The sequence below is a fragment of the Capricornis sumatraensis genome, chromosome 3, assembly GCF_032405125.1.
Source record: "Capricornis sumatraensis isolate serow.1 chromosome 3, serow.2, whole genome shotgun sequence".
Taxonomy (NCBI): domain Eukaryota; kingdom Metazoa; phylum Chordata; class Mammalia; order Artiodactyla; family Bovidae; genus Capricornis; species Capricornis sumatraensis.
In genome coordinates, this window is record NC_091071.1 from 162464365 (window position 1) to 162477531 (window position 13167).

Here is a 13167-nt window from a genome sequence, read left to right on the forward strand (position 1 = left end):
AAAACACAGAAAAAATCATTTTTATCAGTTTCCAAAAGTGAGAAAAACTGTTCATGAGAGTTACAGTCAAAAAGACTATCTGAAACTCATTCATTAATGTTTCTTGTAAGCCTCACATTGGGGACTGACTGGATAAACAACTGAAAACAATAAAAAACCCATGTACTTGTAAACAACGGATACATAATATGAAGCTGCTTTTTAAAAAGCACTTACAACATTATAATGCCTATAATTTATGTATACACTCTACATTCATTTTGAAACAGCTGATTAAGAACTCAAAAGAATATAGCAAAAGAGCATCCTACCAGATGTGCTGTTGTTAGGTACCAGAGAATAATATATGAAGCGACCCCTTTTCGGTATCATCCTTAACTGATTAATAGCTGCATATGTAACCATAATGGAAAAAAAATTAACAACATAAAATATACTACGTAAGATTTTATCTATCTAAATAGCAAAGATGAAGAAACAAATGGGTCATCTTCCAATTCCAAATCAGTAAATCAAGAGCTTTTTTTGGAGATATGGGTGGGCACTGCTAGATTATAGTTATACGAGCTTATTCAAATTAATTTCAGCAAAGAACAGAGTGACAGGCAGCCCAAGACCGTCGCTTCGTATAAGCTTGATAATGGTCTTTACCTTGTAACCGTCCCATCTCGGAGTCATCAGATTCGCTCTCCCCAGAGGTGGTCATGCCCACAGCCCCTGCAACAGAACTAGAGGCTGGGGGCGGGGAGGGAGTGGAGAAGGTGAGGGTTAGGAGAAGAATATTTAAAACTCATTATGTCTGGTTTATCTTTAAAAAGAAAAAGCAGAGTTTTACAGACAATAATACATTAAAGGCAAACGTGCACAATGCACACCAGCTGTTTCTTCTAGACTTCATCATGTAGCTTTTATGGAAAAAAGATGGCTTGACCACAACAGAAACAAACATAACATTCAAGCCTTGCATTTCACTCATTTATGATTTTCACAGTTTCCTCCTGTCTTTGAAATTGCTCCTCAATTCAGTCTTATTCTGAGCTCCTCTATGAAAAGTCCATAAATATAACTCTGCTAAAGCCACTGTGATATTTAATAAACAGGAAAATAATCACAAACATAACACAGGGAAAATGTTCCACAGGGATGTGTGCCTTCTTCAGTCTGCTCTATTTCTGGGCTAGTCTTGAGATAATCATTTGCCATGTTTTCTTCCACTTCAAGAGTATGCAAAGATTATGCTCTTATTTTCAGGGCAAAACACTAAAGATACACATTACAACTAACAGAAAACCACAAAACATTTAAATATAAGTACAAAAGAGAAAGCAACCAATATGTAAAAACAGAGGAAAGAAGAAGTCAGATTCAGAAGGATTCTACTACCCAAAATGCTAACCTGATCAATACTTCAGTCTAAGTAAGCAGCGGTTGATTCTATTACAAATCTGACCAAGACATGAAAATATATTCCTGTAAAACTAGCACTTTTACTGTCCCTTCCTCTCAGTGTCTGTTGAGTCCCAAAGCATTTTTTGTACAAACAATTCATCTACGTATGACCACATCATCCACAATACTTTACTATGTTCATGTGACAGACCAATGACAGAACACAAGCCAAGACGAATAATTTTGTCATTATTAAAAGAGGCACATAGGTTGTGAATATAACAAATTTTCCTGAAGAAAGAGATGCTAATATACCAGCCACCAACTCCACGTTTTCATACTTTTTTTCACTCCTCATTTAAGTATCCTATCATTTCACCAGAATTTTTTTTTAAGCTTGTAAAAAAAAAAAAGAAAAAAAGTATGGTTTAGAACAGGAGTCAGCACACTGTGGTCCACAGGCCACATCCAGTCTAGCACATCACTATGTAAATAAAATTTTGTTAAAATATACCCAAACTCATTAATTTACCTATTAACTGTGGCTACTTTTGTGCTACAACCACAGAGTAGTTCCAACAGAGCTTATATAAAGCTTAAAACATCTATTATCTAGCCCTTTACAGAAAATGCTGGAAACCCCCTGGTTCAGAGTTACAGGCTAAGAAGAAATGGTAATATTAAAGAGTATCAGAGTTTAGTAAACTTCGTATCTGTTGAAAACAAACAAAAAAAATAAAACAAAACCAGAAATAACCATGACTATACTTTGTAATGCTGACTAAAGGTACTAATTAAATGTTAACTCCATGAAGAATGTGTCCATATGTTTCCTCCCAACCAACCAGAGGTATTACAAGAGGAAACCTAGGCTTTGTGTGTACTTGCTCAAGATCAGAAAACTAACAATGGATATGAGATCTAAACCCAGGAAGTCTGACTTTACAAGCTATACTCTTATTAACTACACACTATCAGCACCTTCAATATATTCTTCAGTACTAATTTTTAATTTATGTACACTGGCTCTTTTACATTATACAGAAACCATATTAATCAATTCTGCTGCTGCTAAGTCACTTCAGTCGTGTCTGACTCTGTGTGACCCCATAGACGGCAGCCCACTAGGCTCCCCTGTCCCTGGGATTCTCCAGGCAAGAACACTGGAGTGGGTTGCCATTTCCTTCTCCAATGCATGAAATGAAAAGTGAAGGTGAAGCTGCTCAGTCGTGCCAACTCTTAGCGACCCCATGGACTGCAGCCTACCAGGCTCCTCCATCCATGGGATTTTCCAGGCAAGAGTACTGGAGTGGGGTGCCATTGCCTTCTCCGACCAATTCTGCTATTGGGTCCCAATTATTATTAACTTAGCAAAGTGGCTCTTAAACTTGCCTTGAAACTTTTACAAACTGTGGAAATCAAATACAAAGTTGTGATAGACAAAATTGCTGTTATGTATTCTCTTCCCTTCAAAAAGCATACTCTGGAACCACATATTTTTAAAGAAAAAACGTAAAAGTTCACTTAAGGTAATGCTGGAGGGTTTTATAAGAGGGTCTACTGGTTTTACTTTAAACCATTCTACAGATTTACAACTTATGATTTTAAAGGTTTAAGTTACTTCTTAACAGAGTATTCTAAGAATTTACATAATGAATAATAAATACCTCAAACTGCCCTGCTACAAAGACCTTAAGCAAGACATAGAACTTGTAAAAGCACAGAATTAAAAGAGCTGTTAAGATTATTTAGTGCAGTCCCAACATCCAGGGAGACACAGATACTCTACAAGAAGCAGCAGGGATATTCTCATTTTTAATTGAGATGAGTGCCTATTTGGACAGAAATCACTGAACCCAAAGCAAAAGATCCTTTCGAGCTGCCATACCTTTGATGTATGTGTTATGCTTAGTCACTCAGTCGTGTCCAACTCTTTGCGACCCCACAGACTAGAGTCCGCCAGGTTCCTCTGACCATGGGGATTCTCCAGGCAAGAATACTGGAGTGGATTGCTACGCCCTCCTCCAGGGGATCTTCCCAACCCAGGGATCAAACCCAGGTCACCCACTTTGCAGGTGGATTTTTTTAACCACCTGAGCCCTCAGGGAAGCCCAAGAATACTGGTGTGACTAGCCTATCCCTTTTCTCCTGAGGGTCTTTCCAACCTAGGAATAGAACCAGGGTCTCCTGCATTGCAGGCGGGTTCTTTACCAGATGAGCTAGCCATACCTTTGAAGGCAAATATTAATAAGCATTTGCCTACTGTAGCTCCCTTTTTGTAAGCTTTACAAAATTAGATAAACCAAACTAGCTTATCCTATGAGTGGCTGTCTGTAGTCATGCAGGTAAGGAAATGTATTCCATTCCTAGGAGTCAATGACACAGCAATCCAATGAACACATCAAATGTTGGGCAATACACACAAAATCCATCCCCAGACACAATGCATTAATAAAAACAAGGTAATCAAGCAGAAAAAAACCCAATCTCAGATTTTAAGAGATGTCAATCTATTCTTTTAAATTGGTATCTTGCCCATCGAGTCTCTGCAAATCACCACAGTATCATATAAGGCAGTTTCCAATATACAGTTAAAGCTGACAGAATTCACTTTTACTTCACAGGAGTGGCTAAGGATTTACCAGATACCCAAGTACAGGAGGCAACAAGAATACATTCTTAGTGTCATGAAAACTTTTGAGCAAGGCCAAAAGAATGGTTGTTCAGAATATAATTACACATTATACAGGTGCATGCTAAAAGATGCTCTAAACTAACACCATCAATTAATATTCAACACAAAAAAAAGTGTGTTACAATTTTCTTTAAATTCCAATTTTACATACTGAAAAACTACAGCACATTATACTGAAGAACTTAATACAGAGCTTGTAAGAAGTTTGCCTCTTCCTCTAGAACTACCTGAGTGAACTGGCAGAGAAAGCCCCACAGTAGACAACGCAGCCTCCAAAATGTAATCAAGTTAGTGCTTTCTAACATCAGCAAACAGACCATATGTATCTTTGACATAAACTTGGACAATACCGAGATTACACTGTGATTTCAAATATGGAGGCAGGGCCTTTAAGGAGGGCAATCTTATGAATCTAATCCCTTAAAGCCTTCATCCTCTTAGGTGAATATACCAGGGAACACAATTTTACACACCACCCCTTCATTCTGGCCTCCAATTACACTCATATGAATTAAACCAACTAGTAACAGTAGGGAAGCAGAACAACACAGCTGTTGTTACAACTGTGCACTTCAAGAGTCACACATCCAGGCCTATAATCCTAGCAAGCTTAACCATTCTGCATTTCAATTTTCCTCATTTATAAATGAGGATAACAGTGCTCACACCTCAGCAGGTTGCTCCAAATATTAAATAAGAATACATGTAAAATGCTTAATAGTGTGTATGCAATGGGGTGTAGCCTGTGTAAATGTTAGCTATTATAATTATCATAATGAGTCCACTTTAAACACACTCTCAGCAGCTCCATCTTGAAGAGTCATCCACACAGGAATTGCTCCACTTCCATACTCAGACTTGAAGCATCAGCTGTGTTACATAGAGCTTCAACGAGCTGCACGTGCGATGCACTTTATTTTTCCAAAACTCTACCACTTAACCCTTCAGAAAAACTATTCTAGGAGGAAGGCACTACCAGATGAGATGCTGTTAAGTTCACCATGTAGTTTATTATACAAAACCAGGAAAGACTGGTTGATAAAGATGTTAAGCTGGACAGAAAGCTGAGACAAAAGGCAAAAAAGATGGACAGTAGTGGGCAAACCAGAACCTTCCCGTCAAACCAGGACATATGATCGACTGTAGGCAATAAAGAAAACTGGCACATATTCCGATATTAAATAATAATACATGAAAGAACTTCATTCTAAAGAAAGAATATATATGCCTACACCTAAAGTTACACATATTATCTAGATTTAAGGGACTTATAACCATATGTTCATAATGCTGAATTCTAATATTTTTGTATCTGTTTTAATATTAGTGACAAATGCTTATAACAAACTACTTCTTAAACCTGTTAGCCACAATCAAACACTGAAGTCTTAGCCTGCTTTATGTATTGGTAATGGATACATACTTGGTGTGGGGTGACTTAATTTTTGCTGTGCTAAGATATCAAGAATAAAAAACACATAAAAATAGGAATAATATTATTCTTAAAGCTGCTAGGTTCAAACCAAATATTTATTTTTTACAGACTGTAACATTCTAAATTAAAATCTGCACATGTATGAAGCAATTTAAACTATATCCGTATATTTTTATTATGAATTTAATTTTTTCAAGCAAATCAGCAGGCAACTATTAAATGTACTGATCAATATTTAAGAAGCTTAAGCAGAAAGGGAGTTTCTGCTTCTTAAAAGCCCTTTGAACTTAATTAGTACAAATTTGGATTTGGAAAAAAAAATTACACAAAAAAACAAATGAATACAAGTAATCAAAAACCAAATCTATAAAACGAAAGAAAACAACAAGTCTGATGCTTATTAACACCTTAAGATGTAGTTGTCGCCTCTCTTCCATTATACCTGGTATACCTAAATAGTAATTTATCTCCAAATAAAGCTGCAAGATACATAAAGACATTTTAGGCGTAAGAAGTGCCCATCTACCTGCTGCTCCTTGGGGAGTCTCATCTGTTCGTGCAGCTGAAGAGTTCACCGTCTCCTGGTTGCCTTCAGGGTCGGCCATCTTCTCCTGTCGACGAGCTTCAGCTGCTCCTCTTTTGCCCAGGCCAGAGCCTCGCCGACTACGACAGAAAAATGCCATCATAGGCAGCACTCCCAGTGACCAGGAGCAATGTCCACACAGCACAAAGCTCCAATGCATGGAACACAAAGCGAGTCTCTTTTTACATAAAAATTGTTGCAGAAAATCACTATGGGTAACAACCAAGACTTTGTATATTTAAAACTCTTCCAAGCTATATCACGTTGACAATACAAGCTTTTGTGAGGCTATGAGCTGTTGTCATCCTTTCAGACAGAAGTGATCTTTAAACACTTCAACTAAATGGAAAAGTGATTCCTTTAGCAGAAACAATTCATTCAAAACAGATCTCTAATTCTTGGGTAAATAGTGGATCAATACATGGAGTTTCAGACTGATAGCTGAAAATGGGGGACGGGTAAGAAGAGAGAAGACAACAGGGAAAATTCCCATCACTTAAGTCCCAGATGACTTACATCATCAAAAAAGTTACTATCCTCATCATGGACAATAGCTTCTCCTTTAAAATAAAGAACTAAATATTGAATATTTATAAACAGATACAGATTAAATCTGGGAACACACCTGCTGCACACTGAGGCATCACTATAAGATGTGGAAAAAAGAATTATTAGTCATTTATCATCAAGCGAGCTACATTTCATTGACACTTTTTCTATTTTAATAAGTGAAATCAGTAAGCAAATCATGCACAGACAAAAGACTTCCAAAATTATTACAACTTAATACTGTTTAAACAGCAGCTCCCCCAAATGACCTTGGAAGTGCAAAAACCTACTACTAAAGAAGTATTTTAGACTAAAGTCAAGCTACAGTGAATAATGCTGCTTGGTAAAGAACAAGGAGGAAGTAGGCATAAGTGCCCTGGAAATGAAGGCTCTGAATTATCAGAGTTGTGGAGGAGTTTATTCTTCCAATTAGGTAAAAAAAAAAAAAAAAGTATGTCCCTAAACAGGGATTTACTCAGCCAGTCTTTCCTTTAGGGAAAGACAAAAAAACCTCATTCCAAACCCAAATTACCAAGCTACAAATTACTGCTATTCAAATTAAGTCACTTATTTAACATTTATTTTGCATCAATCATGTGACACGCTCTGTGCTGAACATTTGGTTGCTGCCCTCAAGTGTGTTAGTCTACAGAGCGATGAAACTGCAGCTGTGAGAGGCTATGAAAATACTGCATTTAAGAAGAATTTCAGCAAATTCAGAAAAGCCTGAGATGAAGAACGCTGCAGACAGGTGGGTAGACAGCTTGTGTGCAGCATGTAAGTAAATAACTCCTAGGGCATTAAGACAGTGCTCCTGAGGAGAAGCAAAGAAGGCTGCAGAGAAAGACAGGACACTAGATTACCTGACTCCATGAACAGTTCATACTTAATTTTCAACCACAGTGAATTCAGTTTATATCTAAGATTATAAACCTTGGGTAAACTGGATTCAAAGTTTGGTTCAAAATAGGGCAAAAGCCTTGAAAAACCAAGAAATCATCTCAGAGGTCCTCATAAAAGTACTGCCAACAAAATTAAAAGGCAAACAGGTGTACTAACTCCAGATATTTAAACAATATTTTAAACAATCCTAATAGAACCAGAAAATAAGTGGAAAAGCAGAGCTTAAAGGGCTTAGAGTCCTTTCCTTATGACTTATTATTAGGCAACAAGTCCTTCTATTTCCTTGTGTTATTACTGTACCTGCAGTCAAAGGTATAAAGTTGATTACCTTAGAGAAAAACCAAAGAAGCACTAAACCTTTCCATTGACCTGAGATGGGAAAAGCAAACTAAAAATAACCCACGCCATCACTGGTTTTTGGCACATTTAGGAGAGAGAAGAAACTATATACAAAAGGAGCAAATTACACACAAAGGAGGGAGAAGTCCCATAAGGTTGTGATAATTAGCAGCACAACACCAGAACTGACCAAGCCTGAAAATCTGACATGAAACTGGAGTAACAAGGTTTTTTCACTTCAACCTAAGATTCTCAATCAGTGAACGAAAAGTATGGGAAATAATATACTATATCATATGTCAAAGGTAGACGATTTTCTGAAAATGGGCTCAAAGTGGGAAAAATGGAGATGTGAAAGAACACAAACAAAACCCACATTTTCCCCTGAGGATGGGTGTTGTAAGGCAAAATAAAAATGAAGTACATCTCTCGCCCTCACCCATTAAACTCAATAACTCATGCCAATACTTTTAGAAACTAATTAGGCAATATTACAGCCATTACAACAGGCATCCGTTTTGATCCACTAATCACACAACTGGGAAATTTAGCTACCTTTAAAAATAACCCAAATCTGCATAAAGATGCTCATTAGAGAGGTCTTTGGCAGACAGGAACTCTGAAAACAACCAAATGTCCAACTGCTGGCAGTAACTCCGGGCAAATAATGTAAACAACAGAGGAAAAGGTAGAAGACAAAGGTGTTGCCCCCAAAAAGGCATGATTAAAGCTTAGCAAAAAAGGAAAAAAAGTTAAGTTAAATATTGGGGAAGAATTCACAGAAATAATAGTTCTATTTAGAATCAATTTCTTTGCTCGATTTTCAAAAAGAAAACTTTCATGCAATTTTTTTAAACACTCGTAAAATGAAGGCCTTTGGGGAAAGCTGGACCCAGGCACTGAACTGATCTCACACTGACAGGCCCAAATCATTACCTGGCACTAGCGCAGGAGCCCGTGGTCTTCTGGCGTGTGCTCCGCCTCAGACTGGGGAGCTCGGCAGGCGGGGATTCGCTGCGCTTCTTGGTAGATTTTCGTAAACCTACAAACGTGAAACGCAAGAGGGACATGTTTAAAGGAGTCATCTTAAACTTAAAATGACAAAATTCTTCCGGCCGCCCTCTACGGGCTCCGCAGCAGCTTCTAGGTCTGCTCGTAGAGTCGGCCTTCACTGCACCGGCCACACCAGGGAGGTTCCTACAGTGCCTGGCACGGCTGTTCAAGGAGACGTCTTCTCTCTCTGGCCTAACCTTGACTCGAGCTTTCCGACACCATGAGTGATGGTCCCTCATCCCTCGAATCCTCCTCTTTTAAAAGTTTCCATCACACCTCTACTCCTCCACTGCTTTTCTCTACTAACTGAAGCAGAGATTTTTTTTAATTTTTGTATATACTATATATTTCAAGACTTTCAGTATTTCATTTAGCACTTTATTGCTACATTATCTTTGCAGTACCCCATGGCACCTAGTTTCTATAACGCTCATCAATAAGACCAGAAAAGAACAAAATGTTTTCTTTCATCACCCCGTCTGCAAGGAATACACATTTGAACTGAAGCCTACCAGAATGTCCAATTTAGACAATACTATACAATTAGGGGGAGAAAGTTAAACAAGCACAACACTTCACATGATAATCTGGAATCTCACATCTTTATAGGATAACAGATTCTAAAAAGGTATAGCAACTAAGTAAAGTTTATTGTTATCTTATGAATGATAGGGAAGCCACCAGAGCATTTTCAACTGCCACCTCCTCAAACTATGTTGTTACCCTACGCCCATACATGACATGACAACATCCTGGGTGGTATGCTCTATCTAAACACAGAACCCCAGCAGTGAAAGTTCTCCGAAGTCAACAGACCGTATTTCATTAGAACTTCGGGGTCATCTTGAACAGATGTTAACTTTCTCAGAGACCAACTGTACAATAACAAATCTCCAGATCACCTGTTTCTTCTCAAGTTATAATTTTTTTTTCATTGAAATCTGAAAGATGGACATGGTCTGCAGACAGATTAGGAGGGAATGACTGCTCAGTTGCTCAGTCATTTCTGACTTTTTGCCACCCCATGGACTGTAGCTCGCCAGGCTCCTCTGTCCATGGGATGAGTATCCCGCAAGAATACTGGAGTTAGTCGCCATTCCCTCCTCCAGGGGATCTTCCTGACCTAAGGACTGAACTCGACTCTCCTGTGGCTCTTGCCTTGGTCGGCAGATTCTTCACCACTAAGCCACTGGGGAAGTCCTGCACAGCTAATGGAGTAAGCTTCGTATGTTCAGCTAATAATGTCACCATTTTTTAACATTTAAAAAATTTAGAAATTAAGTATTTCAGAAAATATTACACTTATCTCTCTATCTGAAATACGCAATGAAGTTGGAACAGACAAAACACTGTTCAATTTAGAGGGAAAAAATCATCAGTGCACATTACATTAAAACTGCAATTAAAAAAAAATAAGATACTTTCACTTATCAATTCAGCTTAGCCACTCAGTCAAGTCTGACTCTCTGCAAGCCCATGGACTGTAGCACGCCAGGCTTCCCTGTCCTTCACCAACTCCCAGAGCTTACTCAAACACATGTCCATTGAGTCAGTGATGCCATCCAACCATCTCATCCTCTATCATCCCCTTCTCCTGCCTTCAATCTTTCCCAACATCAGGGTCTTTTCCAATGAGTCAATTCTTTGCATTAGGTGACCAAAGTATTGGAGCTTCAGCATCAATCTTTCCAATGAATAATATTTAGGACTGATTTCCTTTAGGATTAACTGGCTTAATCTCCCTGCTGTCCAAGGGACTCGCAAGAGTCTTCTCCAACACCACAGTTCAAAAGCATCAATTGTTTGGCACTCAGCTTCCTTATAGTCCAACTCTCACTCACATTCATAACATTACTACTGGAAAAACTATAGCTATGACTAAATGGACCTTTGTAGGCAAAGTAACGCCTTGGCTTTTGAATATGCTGTCTGGGTTTGTCATAGCTTTTTTGCCAAGGAGCAAGCGTCTTTTAATTTCATGGCTGCAGTCATAATCTGCAGTGATTTTGGAGCCAAGAAAATAAAGTCTGTCACTGTTTCCATTGTTTCCCCATCTATGTGCCATTTTCCACTTTTTGCTACTTTCACTTATAAAGCATTTTAAAAACCTGTCAATTATTGTCACTGCAGATGGTGCTTACAGCCATGAAATTAAAAGATGCTTACTCCTTGGAAGGAAAGTTATGACCAACCTAGACAGCATATTAAAAAGCAGAGACATTACTTTGCCAACAAAGGTCCGTCTAGTCAAGGCTATGGTTTTTCCACTAGTCATGCATGGATGTGAGATTTGGACTATAAAGAAAGCTGAGCGCCGAATAATTGATGCTTTCGAACTGTGGGGTGTTGGAGAAGACTCTTAAAGTCCCTTGGACTGCAAGGAGATCCAACCAGGCCATCCTAAAGGAGATCAGTCCTGGGTGTTCCCTGGAAGGACTGATGTTGAAGCTGAAACTCCAATACTTTGGCCACCTGATGCGAAGAACTGACTCATTTGAAAAGACTCTGATGCTGGGAAAGATTGAGGGCAGGAGGAGAAGGGGATGACAGAGGATGAGATGGTTGGATGGCATCACCGATTCAATGGACATGGGTTTGGGTGGACTCTGGGAGTTGGTGATGGACAGGGAGGCCTGGTGTGCTGCGGTTCATGGGGTCGCAAAGAGTCGGACACAACTGAGCCACTGAACTGAACTGAAAATGACTCGATTCATATAATACCTGTGTCTTTATATATACTATGATATATAGTAATGGACACTAGCACAAATTTTCACAACTATTCTGTGACATTCAATATTTAACAACATTATGGCCTACTGCTTTACTACTAATTTATGGTGATAGCATACTTTCGGACACTTTCACCACTCATGCCCTATTTTAGAATTCTGTGTTTAAACTCTTTTAAACTTCATTCAAAGGTAATTTCCATATGATAAAATGTACTCATTTTAAATGCGGTTCGATGAGTTTGACGAATATATTCACCGGTGTAACCAACACCGCAATTGAGATATCAAACGTTTCTATCACTTTAAAAAGTTCCCTTATGATCCCTGCAATACATTCCCCATCCCCTCGCCCCCGCCCCCATACACCTCAGATCTCTGGCAATCACTGGTCTTCTTTTCTGTTGCTATTGCCTGCTTTGGAGTTTCTCACAAATGGAATCATATGCTTTGGATGACCTCATGCTGTTGCGCATATTGGTCCATCCTTTTTACAGCTAACTGGTATTCCTTTTCTATGGCCGTGTCACAATGTCTATCCATTCTTGCTGTTAAACTTTAAAAGAACTGTACTAAGTTACACAGAAGTAGGGCAAAGAAAAGTCAAAACAAGAGTGAACAGAAAAATATTTATCTGATGTCATAATATCATAATGTAAAACGACTCTCAGGCTAATTGACATGACTCCATTCAGCCTGATAAACTGAGAGAGAGAACTTCAAATATTCTGCTCTCTAAACTTTGTTACAGAACTATATAAATTCCTCCAGAAGTCTAAAATGTGTTTAGAACATAGAAAGGTCATAAATTCTGGAGAAAAAGAAGCTGAAACTTCAGGTACAGCTCAACTTCTTTTGGCCATTCAGCAAAACTGACAATGTTAAGCTATAGAGATTTGCAAAAGCACTTTCAGATACAGTTATTATAATAATTGTTTTTCATACACAAAAATATTAACTGACTTGCTTAAAAGTGCATAATTCAACACCATTCTAAGCTTATTTTTGAAGCAGAACTGAATACTACATCTTCAGTATACTTGTGACAAGATGTTAAAATTTTGCTTTACTGGTTCACTTATAAAACTCAAAAACTCTCGGTATAAAAAGAGTATGTTTGTAGAAAACAAGGTGAAAAGACAACCCTCAGAATGGGAGAAAATAATAGCAAAGGCAACAACTGATAAAGAATTAATTTCCAAAATACACAACCCAATCAAAAAGTGGGAAAGGGACTGGAAGCGACATTTCTCCAAAGATGACGTACAGATGGCTAACAAGCACATGAAAACATGCTCAACATCATTCATCATTAGAGAAAGGCAAATCAAAACTACAGTGAGGTATCACCTCATACCAGTCAGAATGGCCATCATCATAAAGTCTACAAGCAGTAAGTGCTGGACAGGGTGTGGAGAAAAGGGAACAGACTTGCATTGCTGGTGGGAATGTAAACTGATACAGCCACTATGGAAGACGGTATGGATAC

General features: G+C 38.3%; 1 protein-coding gene across 1 annotated transcript in view; it reads right to left on the bottom strand.

Annotated features, from left to right (window-relative positions):
* Positions 1-13167, bottom strand: part of TRIP12 (thyroid hormone receptor interactor 12) — a 153294-nt gene that overhangs the window by 64537 nt on the left and 75590 nt on the right. The window contains exons 6-8 of the mRNA XM_068967672.1: positions 8830-8935; positions 6046-6182; positions 652-735 (exon numbers count right to left, since the gene is read on the bottom strand). Coding sequence (XP_068823773.1) covers positions 652-735; positions 6046-6182; positions 8830-8935 — 327 coding nt within the window. The remainder of the gene's footprint in view (positions 1-651; positions 736-6045; positions 6183-8829; positions 8936-13167) is intronic.